Source organism: Neofelis nebulosa, chromosome 6, assembly GCF_028018385.1.
Source record: "Neofelis nebulosa isolate mNeoNeb1 chromosome 6, mNeoNeb1.pri, whole genome shotgun sequence".
In the NCBI taxonomy this organism is placed as follows: Eukaryota; Metazoa; Chordata; class Mammalia; order Carnivora; family Felidae; genus Neofelis; species Neofelis nebulosa.
Genome location: NC_080787.1, coordinates 155,247,286 through 155,272,818, shown reverse-complemented (window position 1 = coordinate 155,272,818; position 25,533 = coordinate 155,247,286). Strand labels below are relative to the sequence as shown.

Here is a 25,533-nt window from a genome sequence, read left to right as displayed (position 1 = left end):
GGGGTGAGCCTTGGGGGAGCGGCGGCGAGGACCCCTGGGGGGTGGGGGCGGAGGGACCCTCGGGCGAGGAGGGGGGAGGGGCGGCGGGGACCCCTCCTCCAGGGGGAGGGGGCGGAGGATCCCCCCCCGGCCCCCCCTCCCCGAGAGAGGCGGGGCGGCGGCGGCGGGGACCCCCGGGCGGGGCGGCGCGGGCGCGGTGGGAGGAGAGGGGCTGACGTGTGGCGGGGCCGGGCCGGGCCGGGGGCCGCGGGGAGGGGGCGGCAGCGAGCGCGCCAAGCGGCGGCGGGCCGGGGCGGGGCTGGGGGCTGAGGGGACGGCGGGAGGTGGGGCCGCGGAGCGCGCCGGGCTGCGGCGGGCCGGGCGGTGGGGTGGCGGCGGCGCGGCGGCGGCGGCCGGAGGATCGCGCGGGGCCGCGGCGAGCGGCGGGGCGGGAGCGGCGGAGGGCCGGGGGCCGAGGGGGGCCGCGGCGGGCGGCGGGCGGGGAGCCGGCGGCGGAAGGGCGCGGCGCGCGGGGCCCGGGAGCGCCGGCGCGGCGGGGACGGCCGAGGCCGGCGGCCGGGGCGCCGCGGCGGAGCGGGCCGGCGCGGCGAGCGGCCGGCGGGGCTGAGGCGCGCGGGCCGCCGGCGGCCTCCTTCCGCCCCCTCGGCCGCGGCGGCCCGGCGGCGCGCTGGCGGCGGCCATGGCGGTGGCGGCGGCGCTGGCGGGCCGCGGGGCGCGCGGCGGCAGGGGCCGGCCCCCGGGCGGCGGCGGGCGGGCGGAGGGGGCGGGGCCCGGGCGGCGGGCGGCCCGCGCGGCGGCGGCGGCGGCGGCGGCGGCGGCGGCGGCCGGGACGAGGCGGCGGCGGCGGCGGAGGCGGCGGCGCGGGGCGCTAGGGCTGATGGCGGCGGCGGCCGGCCCCGGGACGGCGCTGTCCCCGCGGCCGTGCGACAGCGACCCGGCCACCCCCGGAGCGCCGTCCCCGAAGGTGAGGAGCGGCGCCGGGCGGGGCGGGGCGGGGACGGGCCGGGGGCGGGGGGGGCGGGGGGAGCCGAGGCGGGCGGCGGGGCCGGGCCGCGCGTTTCCCGCCCGGACGAGCCGCAGGCCGTGGCGCACTCCCCCACCCCCCACCCCCGAGGCCGCCCGGCTGCCCGGTCGGTCCCCGAGGCGGCGGGGGGGAGGCCTGGCCCGCGGGTGCCGGGTTCGGAGAGCGCCTCGCGGAAGCGGCCCCGGGGCTGCGGCCGGTCCGGCCTCGTGCGGGGACTCGGGCCCGGTGGAGCCCCCGGGCGCCCCCGCCAGCACCCCCTGGAGTCCGCTAAGTCGCAGGAACTGAGTGGCGGCCGGCGCGCGGCTCCGCCGGCGAACTTAGTTTTTACCGCCCTTGGGGACGCAGCCCCGCCGCTGGCTTGTGCGGAACCGCCGGGGGGTGGGCGGGGGGAGCGCCGGGGGTCACCCCGGTCCTTCGTGCACCTGCGCGGGCGGGGGCCGCGGCGTCAGAGCACCGCCCGGGAAGCCGTGCCTTCAGCTCTGCGTTTTTAACTTTTCTGGACTGTTTCAACTTTTTAAGCAAGAGGAGTATACTTAAATCGACATACAAGTGCTCAAAATGCCCAGAAGCGAGTAAAACAGCCAAAGAAAACAAAACAACCAAAAACCAAAAAACGGCAACAAAACCCCCCCCTTGAATCAATTTGCCTAAAGGGAGTTATGCTTGAAATGTTGACCTCTGAACTGTCTTAATCGTGATGCTTACTGTTAAATGTTATTTTTTTTGGAGAATACATTTATTTTCTGCTCTCCAACTCTTACCTGGTTGCCTTTCTTAATAGGAATGTACCAGGGCTCTGTAATTGAATGGTGCTTATACGGAAACCAAAACGGACAATGTAGCGTATGTTTATCTGTTTGGGAAAGAATCTGAGTAAATTCCTAATAGCTGGAGCCGTCGGAGGCTAAGGATCATCATGGTGATATGAACTAACTTTATGGGGCACTCAGTATCTGCTAGGCCTTGATCTAGGCGCTGCCCAGTGTTCAGCTCATTTAACCCTTCCCTTAGGCAAGCCCTGCAGGCTCAGTGATGGTCTCAGAACCGGAGCGCCTGGCAGACAGCCCCTGGGCTGGTGAAGGGTAGTGCCCTGTGAGCGCCCCCCGTCCAGCTGCGGCATGGCCAGCGACTTTTATAGTTGTCTTCTACTTTTTACAGTTGTCTTTTATGTAGCAAGAGGACCATGGTATTGAACAGCATTTTATTTGTCTGACAAATCTATGTTTCGTTGATTGCTTTTTTCAAAAGGTATTTTTGTAAGCGTTACAGTCATCAAGCTTTAGCTAATATGTAAGTCAGTTTCCTGACATTTGACGCATCGCTCCTTTCTGAGTGGATGTTGCAACTTGGTCTTGACGTTACTGTCTCCTCACGGACAATGTCGCCTAAACATGTTGAAGCCTCCCGTTGGCTGGGGTGTGTACTGTGTGCTGCTGTATAGACGAATGACTCTTATTAGGGCACGTTTTTGCTAAATGTTTGCAATGTAAGAAAAAGATGAACAGGATCGGTAACTTGTCCCTAGTCCTCGTATGCCCTTTTCCCATGGGAATAGAAATATGTAAGAGAGCCCGTTAGCATAGTCCGATCAACCAGCCATACGTTGAGTTAAGCACTAAATGATCCACACGTTTGTTTTTTTCCCCGTAGCTGGGATAGGAGGGTTTGCTTTAATTTTAGTGTTGCAGCAATTTTACATGTTTGTTTAAACCACAGGGCGTTTTAAAAGGTCGGTTTAGATTTACAGGTTAATTGAGAATTTTCTTATTTTGATTATTGCAGATCACTTTTTAGTTTTTTTTTTTTTTTTTTTTTCCAGGTCTCGCCAAGCCAGATTCTTGGCCCCTTTTAATTGCAGTAGAAAGTTAACATTTGTGTAGTAGGTTGTCCTTAAAAAGCCTTTAAGTTGAGCCTTTTAGCAGGTCTGGGATGAGACGTAATCCTGTGTTCCTTATTTTTTATTGTTTCTTATGTTTTGAATGTTTTAAATGTATAGGATGATAATGAAGATAATTCAAACGATGGGACCCAACCATCCAAGAGGAGGCGAATGGGCTCTGGAGATAGCTCTAGGAGCTGTGAGACTCCAAGTCAGGATCTCGGGTACTGTCGTTTCATTGCTCAGTAGTAGTTCTGTGGTGTGTCTCTCTCTGCACCCTCTCCCTCCCCCCTCCTCCCCCCTTCCCCCTTCCCCCTCCCCCCTCCCCGGCCCAGGCCAGGGCAGACACTACCGATGCTGTTGCTACTCCGTGCAATTAAATGTTTTCATTGTGATAAGATACACATAAAATTCATCATCTTAACTATTTTGATGACATTCACGATGTCGTAGAGCTGTCACCACCAGCTTTGTCTAAAATGTTTTCACTGCTGCCAACGGAAACTTCGTAATCATCAAGGAATAAAAGTTGCCATTTTCCTCTTTCCCCAGCCCCTGGCAACCGTTATTCGACTCACTGTCTTAATGAATTTGCCTATGTTAGGGGTACCTCGTATAATATTTAGGGAATCCTACAGTGTTTGTCCTGTTGTGTCTGGCTTATTTCAGTTAGCATCGTTTCTTGAAAGTTCCTCCGTGGTGTGTGTGTGTTAGGACTTCCTTTCTCTCTAAGCCTGTGTCGTACTCCACTGTGTGGACCGTGCATTTCGTTCGCACTTTCCTCTACTGAGGAGGTAGGGTTGTTTTCCTCTTTTGGCTGTTGTGAATAACGCTGCTGTGAATGTGGGGATATAAGTACCTGTCCAGAGTCCCTGTTTTAAAGTAATTTTTTTGTAATGTTTGTTTATTTTTGAGAGCCAGAAAGAGAGGCTGTGAGCGTGAGTGGGGGAGGGGCAGAGAACGAGAGGGGGACACAACCCAAAACAAGCTCCAGGCTCTGAGGTGTCAGCACAGAGCCCGACGCGGGGCTCGAACCCATGAACCGTGAGATCGTGACTTGAGCCGAAGTCGGACGCTCAACCGACTGAGCCATCCAGGCGCTCACGGTCCCTGTGTTCAGTTCCTTTGGGTATATCCCGTGGAGAAAAATAGCTGGTTCATACTGGAATTCTGTTTTTAGCTTTTGAGGACCCCCCAAACTGATTTCCGCAGCAGACTCCCCATTCTCTGTTCCTACTAGCAGTGCACACAGTTGCAGTTTGCTCACGTCCTTCCCGATTTGTTTTTCCCAGTTCTTGCGATTGTGGCCGTCCTAAGAGATATGAGCTGGCACCTCACTGTGGTTTTGGTTTGAATTTCCATAAGGACTAGTGATGTTGACCATCTTGTCATGTGCTTTTTTGTAAATCTTTTGGGGAAATGTCTACTTAAGTGTTTTCGCCCTTTTTAAGTTGGGTTGTTTGTTTTTTTGTTGTTGAGTTGCAGTGTTTTAGGCATTCTGGACGTTCATCCCTTGTGAGGTGCGGGACTCGCAGATACTTTCTTCTATTCCATAGTTTGCCTTTTCACTCCATTGGTAGTGTCCTTTGATGCGCACAATTTTTAATTCTGAAGTCCAAATGATTACTTTTCTCTTGTTGCTCATGACTTTGGTGTCAAATCTACAATCCATCGCCAGATCTGAGATCATGAAGAGCGACTCCTGTGTTTTCTTCTAAGAGTTTTCTAGTTTTGGTTCTTGTACTGAGGTTGTTGACCTATTTTTGAATGTGGTAGGAGGTTAGGGTCCAATTTCATGCTTTTGGATTTGGATGTCCAGTTTCCCAGCACTAGTTTTGAAGAAACCTCTTCTTTTTGTTTGTCACTTTTAATCGGGTTCATAAAACCGTCCCATTCTTGCCTCTGTTGTCCGTTGATGAGATTTAGAGGTTGCGCTGGCCAGGTCCAGAAACCTGTGGTCAGCTCTTCAGGATTGGGGTCGATGGGCAATACACTGGCGCCATCAGACTAGGTCTGTTCTCTTTCTGTTCTCCTCTGGATTTGTGGAGTCTTTGAGAACAAACGACTGGTCTGTAGTTCAGTTCATTGAGTAACGGGTTTTGGAGTGTTGCTTTCTTCGCTGTTTGTGACTCACTGAATAGCAGATGGGAAAAAGGTTGATGACTTGGTACCTTGGGTGGACGAAAGAGTGGACATTGGGTGTGAAGCCTGAGACTGAGAATTCAGAATGGGTATCACCACCGTGTTGTGGCCGTGTAGATCTCTTACGCTACAAAATTCCTTTACTCCTCCCGGTTGTGAGTGGCGTACGAAGTGTCTGGTGTTCCGTGTTTAGTGGCGCACGTGGTTGCTTCCTTTCCCTCTGCCTGTTTTGTATTCTTGGGACACACGTGAGACCTGGGAGCTGGTTTGTATCGCAGAGTCAGAAGACGGAGTGAGCACTTAAATAATTAAAGTAGTTGTACAAAGTTCTTAAAAATAAACATTCTCAAAAATAGATCCCCCCAAAATAGAAATGATTAAATTAAGGCATAATGCGTATTTCTGTGCTTAGCTTTAGCTACTATCCAGCAGAAAATTTGATAGAGTACAAATGGCCACCTGATGAAACAGGAGAATACTATATGCTTCAAGAGCAAGTCAGTGAATATTTGGGTGTGACCTCCTTTAAGCGGAAATATCCAGGTATTAAGTCTTAGTTTATGTAACAGATTAAGTCTAACTTTTAACTAATCGGGATTCTTTCGGATAGGTTGTCAATTTCCGAATACTCGAGTATGGATCATTTGTAACGCACTTTATGTTCTGCTGGCTGCTTTTCATTTGCTGCTGTCACCCAACATCTCTCTCTACTCCCAGTCGACTCTCCTGCCTTATAAACTGACTTAAAAGTGAGATGAGGAAGGTGAATTTCCTGGGGAATGTTGTAGAAAAAGTCATTGTATAGCCATAAGCACCAGGGCTCTGGTCCTTGGCCGTTGTTCCCTGACCTTCGCCACGGAGGCAGCTGCACGGGCTGGGTCTGCATTTGAGAAAGGCTATCTGTGTCAACTAAGTTATTCTTGCCGTGGGTTAACTTTTATTTCTTAAATTCGTAAGATTGCATGGTCTCTAATAATCTTTGGAAAAGATAACACGCAGTACTTTTAAATCTGTGAAGAGTTTAACTTTGGAAACTTTTTAAGAAGTTTTTTTTAAGTTTTTAAAGTTTTACGTATGCATAATGTCACAAATGTAAAAGACTTTAATAGTCTTCCGTTTGCTTTTTTTTTTTTGGAGATTTAGAGCGACGAGATCTGTCTCACAAAGAGAAGCTCTACCTGAGGGAGCTGAATGTCATCACAGAAACTCAGTGCACTCTAGGTAACGCTCTGCATGCGAAGGTTGAGAGCGTACGTTCTCGACGCGGTACTGGATGGGCATCGATCCCTTTCTTAAAGGATTTTACAAAATTAGTAAAATAGATTGAAGTATTTAAGTGCTAGATTGTTTACTTTTAGTTTTTGTGAAAAGAAAGGAAAATGACATTTTATAGCAATATCATTTTCTATTAGCTTTCACGGAAGCGTCAGAGCATGTGTTATGTGGGAAGTTTTACAGTAGTTTTTAAAAGTGTGGGTCTTTATCTCTTAAAAGGCACATTTTGCTCAGTTTTTAGTTCTGTATCATTATCTCCATGCTTGCTTTGCAGTTTTTCTTACATAAACATAGTAGTGCAATGTGGGTACTTTTTAACACAAAACCGTGGGTGTTTGTCACAGTTTCATCTGATACTATGAATCTTGAAAATTACGTGTATGGCTTGTGTGTGTGCTGATGCTTCTGTTGAAATTGTAATGGACTTGTATAGTGTTTCTAGTGTATGGATTTGAAGACCAAGAATTGGGATACATTGAAAAACTTTTTTTTTCTTCTAATATCATTACTTAGTTAAGGATATTGGATTAGGAATAATCCTTGGGGCGCCTGGGTGGCTCAGTTGGTTAATAAGCGTCCATGACTTCGACTCAGGTCATGATCTCATGGCTTGTGGGTTCAAGTCCTTTGTCAGGCTCTGTGCTGACAGCTCAGAGCCTGGAGCCCGCTTCAGATTCTGTGTCTGTCTGTCTGTCTCTTCTCTCTGCCTCTCCCCTGCTCACTCTCTCTCTCAAAAATAAACATTAAAAATTAAAAAAAAAAAATCCTTAATCTTGAATTGTCTATGGTTAGTGTGCATCATTACTTAGCAATTGTTTTTATTTTTTATTTTTTTATTAAAAAAAAATTTTTTTTTAATGTTTTATTTATTTTTGAGACAGGGAGAGACAGAGCATGAACAGGGGAGGGTCAGAGAGAGGGAGACACAGAATCTGAAACAGGCTCCAGGCTCTGAGCTGTCAGCACAGAGCCCGACGCGGGGCTCGAACTCACGGACCGAGAGATCATGACCTGAGCCGAAGTCGGCCGCTTAACCGACTGAGCCACCCAGGTGCCCCTTAGCAAGTGTTTTTAATAAAGAGATACATGTTTTTAGTACTTTGATCTTAAAAAAATTTTTGGTTGAAAAATTGATATATTTTCCTTGGACTCTTTAAACATTTTTTTTTTAATATTTATTTTTGAGAGAGAGACAGAGCGTGAGCAGGGGAGGGGCAGAGACAGAGGGAGGCACAGAATACCAGGCTCTGAGCTGTCAGCACACAACCCAACGTGGGGCTTGAACTCATGAACTGCAAGATCGTGACCTGACCCGAAGTCAGACGCTTAACTGACTGAGCCACCCAGGTGCCCCTCCTTTGCATCTTTGATGAGCTTTTATTTATTTTATTTTTTTCAATTTAAGTTTATTTATTTATTTTTGAGAGAAAGAGAGTAAGCAGAGGAGGGGGCAGACAGGGAGAGAGAGAGAATTCCAAGCAGGCTCCACACTGTCAGCACAGAGCCTGAGGTGGGGCTCGAACTCACGAACCTTGAGATCATGAACTGAAATCAAGAGTTGGACACTTAACTGACTGAGCCACCCAGGCGCCACCATGAGCTTTTTAAAAATTGTTTGACTTTATATTATGAATATTGTTTTACTATTTTTGAATATATTACAGTATTTTCCTTGGACTATTGGAAAACCTTTAAAGAGTAGTTTGAAGGAAAAGCAAATTTTGAAAAATGGTTTTGTTCACTTAACCTTAAAAGAGCTTTTCTACTATCCTTTTTTTTGTCTACCATAGGTTTAACAGCATTGCGCAGTGATGAAGTGATTGATTTAATGATAAAAGAGTATCCAGCCAAACATGCTGAGTATTCTGTTATTTTACAAGAAAAAGAACGTCAGCGAATTACAGATCATTATAAAGAGTATTCTGTAAGTATTGAGTGACTACCGTCTTTTAGTCGGTTTAGGGAGAACGACATTTTGTAAGGTTATATGTGATTTCCGAAATGTAACATTTTTATTTCAGCAAATGCAACAACAGAATACTCAGAAAGTTGAAGCCAGCAAAGTGCCCGAGTACATTAAGAAAGCTGCCAAAAAAGCAGCCGAATTTAACAGCAACTTGAACCGGGAGCGCATGGAAGAGAGAAGAGCGTATTTTGACTTGCAGACACACGTAGGATTGCTTACATTTATTAGCTCCTGAACCTTACTTATTGCTTGTTATGGTAGAGTGCTTAGTACCTCCTTTATTATTGTTATTTTTTGTACCGGCAGTTGTGTCCTTTTCTGCCCCAGAACTTAAGGTAGAATTTTTAACGATGTGCCAGTAACGCTCTGTTCGCACGCGCGTGCGCGTGTTGGGGGGAGGGTCCGTTTGCTTTGTGGCTGACCTGCCGAACGAGACTAATAGGTATATATCATACTTGTTGGTCCCAAGGGTCATCGTAAGGCACTTCTGCGTTTATTGACTTAACTCTCACAGTTGCCCTGTGAGGTTGAAACTAGCCATTTTCTCATTTCGTGGACGAGGACGTTGAGCTGCAGGGGTTTTAGAAGTTGCCCGGGCCCCCTTGTTCTTTGGGGGTGAGAAACACACTGCCTTTCCTCAGACACGATGGCCATGGTGAAGAGCCAGATAAAACTCACTTGTACGGCTAGTAACACCACCTGCCCTTGGCTTCTAGTTCTTAGTGTCTCCGATATTTTAGCTTTTGGGGGGAGGAGCGCAGTGGAGCATAAGAGGGATTGTTTTCCTAAAGCCTTGTTTCCTGGCGTGGAATCAGTTTTGTATTTCTCTTCATGTTACCTAGGTTATCCAGGTGCCTCAAGGGAAGTACAAAGTGTTACCGACAGAGCGAACCAAGGTCAGTTCTTACCCAGTGGCCCTCATCCCAGGACAGTTCCAGGAATATTACAAAAGGTATTTGTTGGTTTTATCAGCATTTCTATTGGGTGTTGGTGAGGGACTTCAGAGTCCTGTGTACTTGCCTCCAGAAAGTTTCTGCTCTGTAAGTCCCGCCCTAACATGCTGTGTGAGGTCTGTCCCTGCTGTCTCCTGTGGCTCTGTGGTGAAGGACACCCTTCGACTGGAATTTGAACGTCTGCTCCTGAAGCCGCCACTGCCTGTCTCCTGCCCACCTCCTGTGTCTCCGTGGACAGGCGCCGGAGCGTCCACAGTGCGCTTCGTGGCCCCGTGGCACCCGTGTCACTGAAAGCTTGCTGGGAGTACAGACTCCCAGGCCTGCGGGCTGTTGGCCGCGTTTTTATGGCCGCCCGCTGGACAGCACCGGCTCAGTCTGCAGAGCGTGTGGAGCGCGGAGCGCGGCCGCCCTGGCCTGGCCGCTGCTTCCACTCCGCGGAGCAAGAACGCCACTTCTCTCTTTCCCAGCCTGGGGGGCACTGAGAGCGAGGCTAACACAGGACCATCTTGTTTGAGAATCTCAGCTTTTACTTCAGCTTTAAACCTTATGCTGTTTAGGATAGAGACCGTTCTTTATAGGGTTTAAAATGGACGATAGGATCATACTATTTGAAAATCCAATTTAAATCATAGGTTAGCGGATTTTAGTTTTTTTATTTTGGGGTCAGCAAATTATTATCTTTTGTTTACTTAGAAAATTTTTTTTTAATGTTTATTTTTGAGAGACAGCATGAGTGGGGGAGGGGCAGAGAGAGAGGGAGACACAGAATCCCAAGCAGGCTCCAGGCTCTGAGCTGTTGGCACAGAGCCTGACGCGGGGCTCGAACCCACAAAGTACGAGATCATGACCTGAGCTGAAGTCGGACGCGTAACCGACTGAGCCCCCGGACACCTCTGTGCCTGCTTCTTAACGCAGGTTTCCAGTGCGGACAGGGTGCGAAGCGGCGGAGGGCGGGCCGCGGATGGGAACGGCGACGATAAGTCAGCTGCTGCGGGCGCCACCCGACTGGGCGAGGGGTTGTGATGTCTAGTTTCGGACAGGATAGATGATGACACTTGTTAGAATACATGCTTCATAAGTTTTTAAGTAACTTGCTGCTCAAAATTTTGTTCCTTAAATCCAAGTGTTTTGTCTGCCTGTGGCGGACCCACAGATCGCGAGGACTTAGGGAGCTGGGAAGGAGGGGGCGTCAGGCGGCCTGGGGTTTGTGCGGGGTTCCGCCTTCCTCTGCTGATATTTTTATTTTTCTCCTTTTTGGGGTTGAGGATAAAGGACGGAGACATTCTCTTTTGACAGAAAGAATCAAAGGCATATTTTATGCTCTTAGCCTGATGAAAAAATGTTTGGGCTTTTTATGTATTACTCTCCAAAATGAAAACTCATTTATTACATGTGTAATCATTTTCCAGAAGTATTTGCGGTTAACTGAGAAAATTAGGGCCATCTTTGTGGCTCGCAGATTCGTTCGTTCACGTTCCTAATAAAAGGGAACTGAAACCCGTCCCTCTGAACCTCAGGTACTCAGCAGACGAGCTGCGGTATCTGCCGTTAAACACGGCCCTCTACGAGCCCCCGCTGGACCCTGAGCTGCCGGCCCTGGATAGCGATGGTGACTCGGACGACGCCGAGGACGGTCGAGGCGACGAGAAGCGGAAACATAAAGGCACTTCGGTAGGAACATCTCTCTGTACGAGGAGGTGTCTCCTTTAAGTGCGTGCTGACCGCTCTCCCGGAGCACGTCACCCTCTGTTTCAAGGTCGGCGGCGTGTAATTCCCCGAAAGCTGCCATTAAGAAAATGACTCTGTGCCTAGACACAGACTGTGTGCCTTTGTAAGTGTTGTTAAAGTCGCCCCTTTGTAGTTCTCACAGGCAGGTTAGGAAAGGGTACAGACCTTACTGTGCAATTCTGTATTCGGCTGTCTTGGTTTGGGGAGCACGTTCGCTTGTGTGCCTGTTGCGTAATTAATCATCGTAGGCTTCCTACGGGAAGTGTTAAGAGCACCGATCCGTTACCGGGCAAGGTGGCGGTGTCCGCGGGAGCAAAGGAGAGCAGACGCTGTGACGGCAGAGGATTCTGGTTTGACTCGGCCCGTGTGTCAGGCGGCTCGCCACTCTCAGCCTTCACGGTGTCCCACCTGAGCCCGGGAGCGGGCCACCTTCTGGGGGCGGGCATGTTTGTCACCAGCAACTTCTGAAACATTTAATGATGCATGTCGCATAAAATCAGATGCCGTTCCAGTATTAAAGTGACGATACCGCTTCTGTCCTGTCATTTTGGGAAAAGGGGCGCTGTGGTGTGGCCAGGACATGTTGGAGGTGACTTTCCTTCATTCTGCCTGTAGAAGTATAAATGAGTCCAACATTTCAGGAGAGCATTTCATGCATGGTATCTACCAAGATTTTTAATTTCCGCAGAATTTGACCTAGCAAATACACTAACAGTTTATCTGAAGGACAAAATTTAAGTAGGAAAAAAATGTCCATTGGAGTGTCAATGGTAGTTTTTATAATGAAAATTAAGAATACACCTCATGTCAGCAGTGGGTGATATATTTATACGATAGTAATGAAGTTCAGAGAAGATTTAGTGATGTAATAAAATGCACACAATACTTAATTGAAAAACGTGTATACACAGTGTAATCCAGTTTTGTGTTTTATTTATTTTTATTTTTTTAAATGTTTATTTTAGAGAGAGTGCTTGTGTGTGCATGCACAGGCGGGGGAGGGGCAGACGGAGGGGGACAGAGGATCCAAAGCAGTCTCTGCGCCGACAGCAGAGCCCCATATGGGGCTTAAACTTGCAACCCTTGAGATCGTGACCTGAGCTGAATGAAGTCAGTCGCTTAACCGACTGAGCCCCCCAGGCGCCCCTCAAGTTTTGTGTTTTTTGTGTTTTTTTTTTTTAAATGAGGGGATCTGTGTAGGTGGGGTGTGAGTGTGTGAATCTGGTATCTGTGTGTGTGCAGACACACCTAGAAAAATTAAAAGGAGATGCAGTCATGTTCCCAGGAGTTGTCTCAGAATGCTTACCGGAGTGGTTATGGATAACCCAATTGTTTCATTTATAATTTTCATAATTTATATGAACGTAACATTTTGATTTTAATTAGAAAATTTTAAGTCAACAAATGAAGCATTAGATGGTCAGATACCAAGCTTTTAAACTTTGAACACCTAAAACGTATCTGATGCTGTCGTGAAGGCTCAGTGATCGCTGCACTGGCCTACGAGCGTGTACTTGAAGAACTTCTTTAGTGACGTTTATTACTCGGTAAAAATATCCTCGCTTATTTAAGACAGTTTATTCCTTAAATAGTTTTTTCTGCGAAACAAGTAGGCTCCCTTGTGATATGGCAAAATGGTGTAGCGCCGGCTGGAGTAGATCACCCTGCTAGTGTTGATTAAGGCGGGACACAAAGTTGGTTAAGGTACAGTCTGCTTTCTGCTGTCATGTGTAAGACAGATACGTGGTTTTTAACATGACCTGTTTAGTCTCCACTAGGAAAAGTTTTCTTATAATTATCTTTTTATTTTTAAATTGACGGAACTTTGAAACCTTTTTTTCTTTTTGAATGTTTGCTGTAGTTTTCAGAATTCGCGCTCAAATCTATGTGAATTCCAAGGAATCTTTGTCTTTGCCTTTGACCTCCAGGACAGTTCCTCCGGCAACGTGTCTGAAGGAGAAGGCCTTCCCGACGGCCAGGAGGAGCCTCTCCCGGGAAGACAGAGATCCAAGGACAAAGCTGCTACTCCAAGAAAAGATGCTTCCAAACGTTCTGTACTGTCCAAGTCAGTCCCTGGGTACAAGGTAGAAGAAAAAAGCCCCTGACTCCGCTTCCTTCCTGAGCAGCCTCTCTCCCCGAGATAGTTTAACTCTGACTCCGAGTGGTGGAGGCCTGCCTGCTGCGTCCACTGCTGTCCTGTGCTGTGTGCCCTCTGTCAGCTTCCTCCTGTTGTGCTTTATTTCCCTGGTGGCTTTTCTGTCACTTCTGCCTATGGTTTAGCTTCTGTTTTCTGTATATGTACAATTTATAAGAAAATCTTTTTTTGTCTTTTAAACAATAACCAGGCAAGTATGGATTTAAAAAAAATTACTTCCTAGCAGAACTTTATACTTTGTTTCTTTGGGGTAAAGATCATAATTATCTGGCATTTGAAATATCCTAGTATTTCGTATAGCTGAGCATGCTAAGCTGTAAAGTCTGGGTGGATAGACTCTTAGAATAAGCTGCCTCTCCTGGAGAAAGATCTGGGTTTAATTTAAGATTACTTGATCCATTTGCCAAATTCAACGAACTCTGTGATAGAAAACAGGAAAACCTGTTATTTACATTGTGGTGATTTTTAGCCTGACCTTGGCAAATAGTCTCTATGCTTCTATGACAAGGATTGAAATGTTATTTAGTGACGTGATCTGGCTTCTGTGTATATATACTTGTTAACTTCCGGTCTGGCTGTTCTCAGAGGAAGGTATTATGCTATCAGCAATATTATTTTTGTGGTTCCTCCTGCTGTCTGTCCCTTCCCCTCCAGAGGCTTAGGTGAGAGGTGAGTGGCCTTATCCCTAGATGGGGGGTTAGGAATGTCCTAAAAAGACTGGAATTAGCCGCACAGTTTTATGTTCTGGGTGGTAATAGTAAAATTGACCATTCATAGGGTCTGGAATGTGTCAGAATATGCTTTCCATTGTGGTTACGAAAGTGTTTTGAAGGAACGTTTTCGAGTAAGGTGATTGGGTAGTTTTACCGAGTGGGATTGTTAAACAATTGTCGTGTGTCAGATTGGGGTCGCGGTGGATGATCTGGAAGAACAGGGGCGAGCGAGCTGCCAGCCGGCTTCCCTTCCTCAGCCAGAACCTTCTCATGGTTCACTTCCCTTTCTTTTCCTGAAGTGAAAAAAGCAAGTTAACAAATGAGTGTATTTAATCCACATTTAATTAGAAAATGCCTTTATGTGATGATCAATTTTGAAACACACACGTTTTTCCGGCCGATGGCGAGAGCAAATCCCAAGCTTCATTCTCATCAGATGGCTTGGGGGGGCTGCGGCCGTGTGGTTTTTATACTTGTTTTTACGTATACGGCTTACCTAATTTTTTAAACTAAAGACGTAAATTAATGCTTAATAATCAAAAGCAAATGAACTCCAAAGATTAAATCTTGGAAAGTTAGCCTGGTGTGTGCGTGCTGGTCTGCAAATGGGAGCGGCCGCGCAGAGCACCCTACCCTGTCTGCGTTTCGGAGCCCTTTCAGAGTGAGCCTGAATTCATCGTGGGTTCAGAGTGCAGAGTGTCGAAGCAGATGTTTAGTAGGGGCTGAAAATGAAGAATTATTCCACAGTATCATTGATTTAATATGCAAGAAATCATATAGATTAACTTACATTGATATGACTCAAGGGAGTGTAATCTGCAAAATACACATTTTATGACTTCTGTGAACATTTTTAGTAGCTTAAAGTGTTTCAGGTATTTCAGAGTTTAGAACAACCAGTATCTAGGCTTCATACATTAATATGAACATGTTTATTAAAAGTAACCTCTCTATGAAAGATATATTAATAAGCCAAGATGTGCCTAAACATTAGGGTACTTCAAGCTGAAGCTCATATACGCGAATGTGCTGGAGTTAAGGAAAATGATGGCGTAGCTGATGTCTTGCTTAATAAGATTCACTAGTGCTTGCCCTTAATTTGTAGGACAGTGTTATTTGGGTTACATTAACCTGAAATTAAAGCATATTGTTAGGAGTCAGGCCTGGGTTGCGAGTATATAATTAAAATCTATACTATGTTTCTGCTGCCGTGAAAGTCTCGCTTATCTTTGGTTATTTTTCTTTCAAGCAGGAAAGTGAGGGTATCGTGAGCCTTGTATTTGAGATGCTGAGAGCTGTTCGGATGAGTATTTTAATTTTCTTATCAGCAGTGACACTTTGATGTTGCAGTTTCTAGAACTGTCTCTGTCAGACACGGGGTTCTGTTCCATCCGTCTTCACAGGAGTTCTGCACACTGTTCCCTTCCTACTCCATCACAGGAGTCTCCTTCAGACACTGGCTTCCCAGCTGGTGGAACTGGGTGTGAGCAGTGTGGCTGGCTTCTCAGAGAGCTGAGTGCTTGAGCGAACAGAGAATTGCCATAGAAAATGCTGCCGAGCTAGCTCGCGCGCGCTCTCTCTCTCTCTCTCTCTCTCTCTCTCTCTGTTTCTCTGTCTGTCTCCTCCCCTGTCACTCCCTCTTTTCATCAAGATGAAGACTATTGGGTAAGAAAAATTCTAAGTGACTTAACGAAATACTATGATTTCAAGCTTAGAAGTAAACCTAGAATTTTCTTGGTGTCCCTTTGTATCATAGGTGTTTAATGTATGTTTTAATGGCTGTAGAACTTGAATTGCTCTAGAATGTGAATGACTAGCCTTGTGTTTTCCTCATTTTTGACTTTTGTAAGGGATCTCCCATGAGGAGTTCTCCTTTTAGAGTTTGATACTGTGTAGTTACTTCCCTGACTTCAGTGAAAGATAATCCAGTACGTGGTATGCCAGTGTCTAACTTCAACTACACGTATTAAAGTAGATCTTTCACATTCAGTGCAGGCGGCATAACCGAAGGAGGTGGTTATTTGGCTGTGCTGAGAGGTAGCTTTCTGCTGTATATTACGGCAGTTCCAGATTTGGTCGTCACTGAATCGGAACTTGGGTCCTAGAAGTGCACTTGTAGCTATTTTTTATTTACTGTAGGAAACACAGTGAGAACCTTATTCTTAGAATGTAGCAGCAACAACGGAAGGGGACTGCTTTGTAAGACGTGCACGGCTGAGCACGTGACACTGCCCTTGTGTTGGGGAGCAGGGTATAGAGATACACGTACAGGAGATGTAGAATAGTTAACGGTAAAGTTTTATATGTATGTTTTAACTCCCATGATATTTATTATTTTGTAGAGACGTTTGTGATTGTTTAGAGTTATTGTTTTTATTATATTTATGTATAAGGTTGACTTTTTTTTAAATAAATAAGCCAAAAATTATTTTTGAACGCCTCTGTCATCTTTTGCAAAAGAAAGACAATTAAAAAAAAATGAACTTAAAGAATTAAGAACAAATTGTTTAGGCCTTACAGGTTTTGAAGGTGGCAGTGAGACATTTCAAAGCTGGAATACTATATACAAAGTTAGAGTTTCCTTTAGGCTCCTCTTTGGTTTAATAACTTAGGAGAGGGAAATAGAAGATGCATTTGGCTGGGTTGGGATAAAACAGAAATACAGCAATTTGGTAACTTCCCCCCAGTTCCTGTAGACACATGGTCCTAGCCCATCCATCTTGGCCCACGCTCGCTCTCCTTTTTCTGCCACAGTTACTTACGTATTCCTGTAGCATGACTGAACACCATTTTATTATGGTCAAAACTGGGATGTTTGAATGTTCTCCCTCCCCCGGTAATTGTAGGTGCTGTGAATCTTTTCTTCTTTGTCCTTTTCCATGTGTCGCTAAGTGTGTTTTAAAACCCAAATATACCTTCGTTGGAAGGAGCAAATCTTTAATCTGAAAAAAAGAATGGTACTCAAAATATGAGGGTGTGTGTAATTTTTTAAGTTATTATTTTTTTTGCTTGCTTGAAAACTTTTCTCTTTTGTTTTGTATCTCATACGAATGCTTTCCCCTAAGTATAAGCTCTTTTATTATTAGATATGCAAAGGGAATAATCACAGCTATTTCCCAGAAACATTTGTGCACGTGACAATGTATGGATGAGACATCTTCCAATTAAAAATATTAAAACATTGATTTTATAACTTAGGTTTTATAGATCTATTTTTACAATTTGGGAAATAATCAGTTTTTAAACAAAATCAGTATATAAGCTGCTTAAGACTGAGTCTTCTGTTTTATAAGAAGCCTTACTTACGTGTAAAGGTCATTTGGTACCTGAATTTCTTCTTCCAATTAATAGTGCAGTTTGACATTGCATTTAGTTTTTTCCCCTTCCAGCTCATTACGCAGATCTTACTGTGCATGTAGGGAATGTAGAATGCTACACTTAATCCAGACCTAGATCATGCTGTTGACAAAATTTTAAAACGAAACCTAAGGCTTTAGTCAGTAGGCCGTTGTATTTTTGAAAGCCGACTCTCTCAAGTTAGGTCTTTCTAAAAGATTGTTAACAAGTTACTAAAAGTAAAGATAAGGCAGTGACAATTCCTTATGAACCCATAGTGAGTACTTCTGGCATGAATTTATAGCCCTCTTCTACCCTTCCAGCCAAAGGTCATTCCAAATGCTCTATGTGGAATTTGTCTGAAGGGTAAGGAGTCCAACAAGAAAGGGAAGGCTGAATCACTTATACACTGCTCCCAGTGTGATAATAGTGGTAAGTATTGACATGTCTTCTTAACATTTTAAGCATCCTATTTGTTGCTTCAGAAACCAGGATTTTTAGTTGTCAGCTAGACCTGAATCAAATCTCCAAGTATAGAGGGTAACTTGTAACGCATAGAAAAGAAGCCCATGGGTTTTCATCTCTTTGGTGATTGGACACCGTAGCCATTCTTGAGAAATCCCGATGCAAACTAGCGTTTTATTGTGCCGTGTTAAATTCAAAACTCTTTTGTGAAATACTAATACTGGTTTTGGTTTAGGCCACCCTTCTTGCCTGGATATGACCATGGAGCTTGTTTCTATGATTAAGACCTACCCTTGGCAGTGTATGGAGTGTAAAACTTGCATTGTATGTGGACAACCCCACCATGAAGAAGAAATGATGTTCTGTGATGTGTGTGACAGAGGTTATCATACTTTTTGTGTGGGCCTTGGTGCTATTCCATCAGGTAAAGATTACAAAAAGGAGTGAAGGGACTGTGCCGTCATTTTTTTAAAGGCTGCATAAACACCGTAAAGATCCTTCTATTGCCAAGAAGTGACCAAAGCTGTGATTCTCCACATAGTGTCCACGTGCCTTTCATCCCTAGGTACCCTGGCTAAAGGACAAATGGGTGTCAGGGGGCCTCGTCCAAGTTTTGGAATAGGGCTCAATGTATAGAAGGAACTCAAGTCTTTCTAGTGAGAGCTAAAGCAAGAGCATCCGTTTGTTTCAAAACCTTGATTTTATTTTTATGTCCTCTATTCAGAAACTTAACAAAAATGACTGCTATGCCTTTATAAATAGTAAACCAGATTTCTAGAAAATGAGGCAGCATGACAATTCCAGATAACTTTGGAACAGAGCTGAAGAATAAATCACAGTAATTGGACTAAAATGTTACATACGATTGTGTAAATTTAGAACTTACTTGCATAGTTAACGCTGTATAATACTTTATGAAACACACGCCTAGAACGGTTTCCTGGGAGTCGTTAAGAAGCGGGTGACTTAAAGTTTGGTAGTAAATCAGATGGAGTAAGTGCCTAGGTGGGGTTCACTGCTGTGCGGTCAGATGCTGGAGAAGTTTAAAGTGCTGTGTCTGGTGCACCAGGACTTGAGAGGATGTTTGCACATGCAGCTGCCACTGAGCAGCAGAGAAAAAGGCTGAAGATAAGCCCAAGTCAGTAACGGGGTTTATACAGGATATGTACTTTTGAACTTCTAAAGGATGACGGTGTTCGGGTTTCAGAAAGGATTGTGGTCGTTTTTTAAAGGTCCAGATCATTGTATGGTATTCATCTCCGCCCCTGCCCCACCCCAACTTGCACTGACTTTTACATGGCATTGATTACACTGGTTGTCCTAAGGGAAGTTTCCATTTTTCTCCTTAACTTAAGTAACTTACAGGTGCCTTTCACGTCACACATCCACAAAAAAATATCACTAGTGATAGCTAAGGAAGGAGAGCCAAATAGGTTTACAATTCAGTCCTAAAAAATTAAATTTCATACTAAACTAACAATTTTTCTCCTAGGTCGCTGGATTTGTGACTGTTGTCAGCGAGCCCCCCCAACACCCAGGAAAGTGGGCAGAAGGGGGAAAAACAGCAAAGAGGGATAAAATAGTTTTTGACCCCAATATTGTAATACGGATTTAAATGAACTACTTGGTGCCAATTTATTTACATTCTTGATTTTATGCCAATAAAAGATTTCTGAAATTCATGATGTGCTTAAAATGTTAAGTTGATTCATTTGTTATAAGCTACTATTCCTCTTAAAACCAATTTCAGGTAGAGAAATAGCTCATTTTTCTTTCTTTCTTTTTTTTTTTTTTTTAAAGTCTCTTAGGGCTTTGGCTCTCTCCAGAAATTCAGTGGAAATATATGCAACTTAATTGAAGTACTTAACTTTATTTCTCTTTGGCCTGAAACTTTATTTGCATGAAGTTTTCCTAATCTGTATTGTTTCTGGCCAGTCATGGGTAGCATAACAAAATTACTTAATAATGGACGAATTTTAATTGCTAAGATAGCTGCAGGTGATCAGTGCAAATGACCTTAACCGGCAGGGGGCAGGGGGGCAGGGGCACACCTGGGATCCACCTGAGTAGGGCTCCAGGTGGATCCTCACGGCAGGCCTGGAGCTTTAGGCCACACCCCGGCGAAGAGATAGGAAGGGGTACATTTCGGACCTGTTCAAGGTTTGCACCTCACCTAGAACCGCTAACTGGAGTGAAGGTGCAGCTGCCAACCTGTCCATCTGAGCCGCGCGGCGGCAGGAAAGGTGCTGCATTTTGCCTAAACCTCCTAGTCCCCTGACAAACCGATCAAACCGGAGTTTAAACATTTTATTGTGCGTATTCCTCTTACAGGAACTTTGAGGATTGAAAAAGCAACATCGTTCTTGCCGCTTTCCCTACTTTCGGGGTAAATGAGGTAACGAAATCCTATGGCTTTGTGTTTGGAACGTGACCTCCCGGCGGATAAACGGAGCCGGGTTCGGAGGCCCGCAGTCACCGGCACGTCTTATCAGGGTGTCTTCCGAGCACGTCCGAGGGATCAGAAGAGAATCTCAAGTACCAGTTTCAAAACACTAATTAAAACGGTCCAGAGCACAGACTCCTCCTCCGGGGGCGCGTCCTCGGGCGCGGACGTCGGCCGCTGGCTTGGGCCCGTCCCGTCGGCGTAGGCCGCCTCCCCGAACGGGGACAGCTCCACCGTCCGGTCGTAATACACTTTCATCTCGAACTCGCTCTCGTGGTGGGATGGGTGCCCGTACACCCCGATGCCCACGGGCCGCCGGAAGTGCGCGGGGATGGACACCGCGTCCGGGCCGCACGTCACCGACTGCAGGTCGTAGTCGTCGAAGCTCGGGTGCAGCGTGCTGTCGGACACGTACAGGTCCGCGTCCCCCCTCACGCTCCGCATCTGGAGGACGATCTTCCCCTCGTGGTTCAACCTCAGGTAGCTGTAGTTCCCCGCGCCTATGTGCCCCTGCACCACGTGCAGGAGGAGCCACTCCTCGGGAACCTCCTCCTCGTCCGGGGGGCTCCCCGACCACGCGAGCTGCGAGGCCAGCAGAAGCAGCAGAGCGCGCCGCCAGGCGGCTGCCATGCCCGACGCCGGGGGCCGTCACCTGCTAGTCCGCGGACGTCCTGCAGGACCAGAGGGGACACTCAGCGCGCCCGCGCCGCCCGGCGCCAGGCCGCCGCTGGGGGCCCGGGGAGGGGGAAGAAGGGGGGAGGGGGAAGAAGGGAGGAGGGAGGAGGAGGGAGGCCGTGCGGGGAGGCGGGGTGGAGGAGAGGGAGAGGAGGTGAGAAGGGAGGCGCGCGGGAGGGTGGAGGAGGGGAGGGACACCGGGGGCGCGGGGCCGAGCGGAGGGGCGGATCGGGGGGAGACGACTCCGCCAGGGGCGGGAAGGGGGGGGGCCCGCGGGCGGCGGCGGGGTGGCGGGCCGGCCTCCGGGCCCTGGACTCACCGCCGCTCCCCGCCGGGTGCCGCGTCCGGAGCATCGGGCCCAGCGCCGGGCCGCCGTGCCGGAGCAGCCGGAAGTGGGGCGGCACCCGGAAGTGAGGCGTGCCCGGAAGCGAAGGTCCTTTGCGCTCTCGCGGGAATGACGAGAGTCTCGTGGCCTCTGAGCCGCGGCGGCTGGTAACCAGGGCGACGGCGGGTGGGGCGGGCCGCCGGCTCCCAGCTCTCTAGGTGCTCGCCGTGCCGGAGCGTCCGCCTCGCGGGCCGTGCGGGGTCCGAGCCGCCCCCAGGTGAGAGCCCGGTGCGCCCGAAGAGACCCTTGTCGGGGCACCTGTTACCCGTCCTGTGCTCGCCGCGACCGAGCGTCCGCCTCGCGGGCTGTGCGCGGGGTCCGGGCGGGCCCCAGGCGAGAGACCCTTGCGCAGCGCTTGCTATCTTTTCTCCGTTCCTCGTAAGAACATGGTACTTTTTCAAATTCTCCTAAAAGAGGCTTCATAATGTAGTTGTGTTTATTTTCAGGATACTTTGTTAATTTGGAACCTGGGATTAAGGGCAACCTATTGGTCATTTTCGGCTCAGGTCATGTCCTGGTTCATGGGTTCGAGCTCCGTGTCGGCTCTGTGCTGACAGCTCGGAGCCTGGAGCCTGCCTCAGCTTCTGTGTCTCCCTCTCCCTCTCTCTACGCCTCCCCCACGCATGCTCCGTCTGTCTCTCTCAAAAATAAACATTACAAAAAATTTAAATAACAAAGGAAAGGAGTTTTATCATTTTAAAAAATGTATTCACTTAGAGAAAGCCTGCGTGCGCACGCATGCAGAAGTGGGAGAGGGACAGAGAGAGAGGGGGGGAGAGAGAATCCCAAGCAGGCTCCACGCTGTCAGTACAGAGCCTGATGCGGGGCTGGAAATCAAGAACCCTGAGATCATGACCCGAGTTGACGTCAAGAGTCTGATGCTTAACCAAGTGAGCCACCCAGGCGCCCTGGAAATGAAAACCAGTGTGGCAGCGACAGTCAGGAGTCAGCGATTTGTGCTCCCCTAACAAGTGATGCAGGCACAAAAGTGCGCACTGCGCGGTTTGAGAATTGACAGTCTACAGAATCAGCTTCTCCAGCCTGGCTAACAGAAAGAGGGCATAGTCTTTTTTTCCTTTTTTTCTTTTTTCTTTTTTTTTTAATTTTTTAATGCTTATTTTTGAGAGAGAGAGGAGACAGAGAGAGAGACAGAGAGAACATGAGCACGGGAGGGGCAGAGAGAGAAGGAGACACAGAATCCGAAGCAGACTCCGTGCTCCGAGCTGTCAGCCCAGAGCCCGACGTGGGGCTCAAACTCACCAATCGTGAGATCATGACCTGAGCTGAAGTCGGCCACTCAACCGACTGAGCCACTGGACGCCCCCATTTTTGTTTTTAATTAAAGCAGCTGTATAGAAAGAGTACTATTATCTTTAAATCGTATTTTAGGGGCTTATGGCTGGCCCGGTTGAGCGGCTGACTCTTGGTTTCGGCTGGGGCGGTGATCTCCCGGTTTGTGAGTGTGAGCCCTGAGCTGGGGTCTGCACTGGCGCCCCGAGTCTGCTTGTGATTCTCTCTCTCCCCGCCCCCCTCTGTCCCTCCCCCCACTCACACCCACTCTCTCTGGATAAATAAACTTAAAAACATTTAGGGAAGGACTGATGGACGCAGAAAAGAGTGTGCATGATCTGGCGCCCTTCCCACACCTTTGTCATCAGCCGCTGCGTATTTCAGTAGTTGTAGCCTCAGGGTAGCTGGAGGTCGAACCCCCCTCCCGTTCTGGCTCGATTGGAGAGTCATCAAAGATACTTTGTCATTTTCTCCGACCAGCTTACCATGAGTCTTTCTGAGGTGGCGAGCACTTCAGCGGCCTTTAAATGGCTTGACCTGTGCCCACCGATGTCCCCAGCTTTTTTGGCTTTCAAGACTCCCATTAGCTATTAGCCTTTACTTACTACAAAATGTTATTCGCCTGAGGTCTGCTGCTGGACCCAGGCCAGCTTAAACTGGGTCCAGGTTTTTAGGTTGGACCCAGTCTGGTACCGCCAGCAGTTCCCAGTGTGGGATCCGGGCAGAGTCGGGAGAGAATTTGGGGAGGGATTCCGACCAAGTGGGGAACCGTGGAAATGGAATTAGGTGAGGAGCTCAGCACGCAGAGAGCAGAGCTCAGAACCCGCAGGAGCGCACCCACGGCCCTCGGGAGCCGGGACAGGCACTCACTGTGGCCGCAGGGTACCACGCCTGTGCGTGTCCTCGTCCCGCTGCCGTCAGAGAGCGCTCCACACCCCAGCACGGCTGCCACGTCCGGCACCTAACAGATTCGGCTGAGTAGATTGAAAGACCAGACTGGCTGTTTCATGGTGCTTGAGTCGGGCAGCATCCCATCTCGCAATGGAGAGGAGCGCTGCGGAGCTGGGGGGAAGGGAGGGTGGAAAAGGAAATTATTAGAGAATGCGTTGTTTCCGGCAAGGTCGCCTTCCTCAGGGGAGTGGATGGGGTCTGTGGGGCACATCAAATCTGGTCACTGGAGCTGACCAGGTAATTCCGAGCTGAGTGGTAAGCAGTTACGTTCCTGGGGATGGAGACTGCAGTTAGATTAGGTGTTAAGTCTTGGTCTGCTGATGGGGTTTAGCACACTGACTACATTTAGGTCCTGCTGTCTTCTTTTTAACAATTCAAATATTTATTGAGTACCTAACACGTACGAGGTACTAGGACACGTTTTTTTCCCTTTCCCAGAGCTAGACGTTAATCGGTTATATACTCTTGCATGTGTGTGTATGTATATACACTTGACCTTTGAACAGCGTGGGGGTTAGGGATGCCCACCCCCCATGCAGTTGAAAATCTGTGTATAACTTTTGACTCCCTGAAAACTTTACTAATAGCCTGCTGTTGAGTAGAAGCCTTACCCACAACATAAACAGTTGACACACATTTTGTATGTAATCTGAACTACGTACCATATTGTTACAACCAAGTCATTAGAGAAAAGAAAATGTTATTAAGGAAATGATAAGGAAAATACGTTTACAGTACTGTACTGTATTTACTGAAAAAAAATCTGTGTATAAGTGGACACGTGCAGTTCACACCCGTGTTGTTGAGGGAGGAGCATATCCGAGGAATGAACGGAGTCACGAGGGGACGATGAACGGCGCTGGGGCTGTGGTGTCGGATGAGCTCCGGGCCCAGGAGTTTGCTCTCCCTCTTCAGAAAGAGGGGCAGCTGTGGGCAGCGGCTGAGCTGCCGTTGTCATCATACCCCGGGTTTGGTCATCCCTTGATTGTGGCCCAGAGGGAGCTCCTTAGGGAACTAAATTCCCCTCAGGCTGCCTAGGGACGAGGCATGGGAACAGGTAAGGATGCCTGGCCTGGGAACAGGTGAGTCTCAAGGAGAACGTGCTGGCTTCCTGTAACCCAGCAGCCAGCACCCTATGGGTAATCGAGCCCAAACAGGGAAGGCGGTGCCCCACATGCAGTGCATGTTTATTGCAGGAAATTGCAGGAAAATGCCAGGCTGCCCACGTGGCAGCAGTGCAGGTAGAGACCTCCGTCCGGGGTGGGAATTGGTGTTGAGTGAGTGCAGGCGGTCACCCTGCGGGTGTGGGCCGCGTGCTGTCAGCATCCCAGAGCCCTGTGGCCCTGTCGTCATCGCTACCTGCCTGTTTCCCACAGGCGGCCACTCTCCTCCCTAACGTGTGCGTTGAGCTCTTCCACCCGACGAGCTAAGACCGACCAGACGCTCTCGCGGAGCGGGACGCTGTGCGGTCACCTAGGGTGCGCATGTGTGCCATCGGGGTGGAGCGGACTGCTGCCGCGAGCGCGCCCCCTTGATCAGGCGCTCTCCGGCGTGGAGGCCCGAGTGCCACCCTGAGGACTCTGCTCTGTGGCCCCTGTTTCTCAGTGCGCGCGCCCAGCAGAGAGAGACCCGGCCCCGGGTCCGTTTTTCTGCGTGGTTCTTCAGCTGACACTCCTCCTCCTGAGGGTTTGGAAGTTCGTCAATACCGTGTCCCTCTCGTAGTCTTTTTGATTTTAGCCATCCTGATGGGTGTACGGTTTTCATTTTTTATTTCGACTGGCATTGCTCTGGTAATTAGCGAGGATGAGCATCTTTTCCAGTTAATTGGCCATTTGGAGATCTTTCATCCAGTGGCTTTTGCACGTTTTTCTACTGGCTTGTCTGGCTGAAGATCTGTAGGAGTTCTTTGTACGTTCTGGATACGCTTAGCTTGAAGAGTTGCTCATCGTTCCTACTTTGCAGCTTGTCTTTTCGCTCACTGAGTGGTGTCTTCTGAAGAATATAAGTTTTGTATTTGTGGATTTTATTATTATATTTATTATTGTGGATATATTGTATAGAAGTTCATCCTTCTTGAACATCTGAATGTTAATAGGGACTTCAATGCACGTGGCTTTTTTTTTTTCTCAGTATCTATTCCTCTTCTGGCAGGG

At 48.2% G+C, this 25,533-nt stretch overlaps 2 protein-coding genes across 3 annotated transcripts; one reads left to right on the top strand and one right to left on the bottom strand.

Annotated features, from left to right (window-relative positions):
- Positions 1–809: 809 nt before the first annotated feature.
- On the top strand, positions 810–19,318 carry PHF10 (PHD finger protein 10). 2 transcript variants are annotated; one of them, XM_058735943.1, is made up of 12 exons: positions 810–964; positions 3,021–3,127; positions 5,458–5,588; positions 6,189–6,266; positions 8,111–8,244; positions 8,342–8,491; positions 9,129–9,238; positions 10,757–10,910; positions 12,896–13,051; positions 17,495–17,603; positions 17,872–18,060; positions 19,129–19,318. In XM_058735943.1, exons 1-12 carry the CDS (start codon positions 878–880, stop codon positions 19,212–19,214), a joined length of 1,491 nt encoding a protein of 496 aa, XP_058591926.1. In that variant the 5' UTR covers positions 810–877; the 3' UTR covers positions 19,215–19,318. The 2 variants fall into 2 exon arrangements, with proteins under 2 accessions (XP_058591926.1, XP_058591925.1); XM_058735942.1 differs by having other exon boundaries at positions 6,183–6,266.
- A 611-nt stretch (positions 19,319–19,929) lies between these two features.
- On the bottom strand, positions 19,930–21,197 carry C6H6orf120 (chromosome 6 C6orf120 homolog). Its single transcript, XM_058735944.1, has 2 exons — positions 21,074–21,197; positions 19,930–20,750 (listed from the first exon to the last, which is right to left on the bottom strand). The coding sequence occupies exon 2, from the start codon at positions 20,707–20,709 to the stop codon at positions 20,155–20,157; it is 555 nt and encodes a 184-aa protein (XP_058591927.1). The 5' UTR covers positions 20,710–20,750; positions 21,074–21,197; the 3' UTR covers positions 19,930–20,154.
- Positions 21,198–25,533: the final 4,336 nt, after the last annotated feature.

Bases quoted from the DNA above. Each gene is read 5' to 3' on its own strand.
- PHF10 (XM_058735942.1), top strand. From the start codon at position 878: ATGGCGGCGGCGGCCGGCCCCGGGACGGCGCTGTCCCCGCGGCCGTGC. The intron at 5,589-6,182 runs GTATTAAGTCTT...TTTTTTTTGGAG, and splicing joins CTTTAAGCGGAAATATCCAG to ATTTAGAGCGACGAGATCTG. The intron at 8,492-9,128 runs GTAGGATTGCTT...CATGTTACCTAG, and splicing joins ATTTTGACTTGCAGACACAC to GTTATCCAGGTGCCTCAAGG.
- C6H6orf120 (XM_058735944.1), bottom strand. From the start codon at position 20,709: ATGGCAGCCGCCTGGCGGCGCGCTCTGCTGCTTCTGCTGGCCTCGCAG.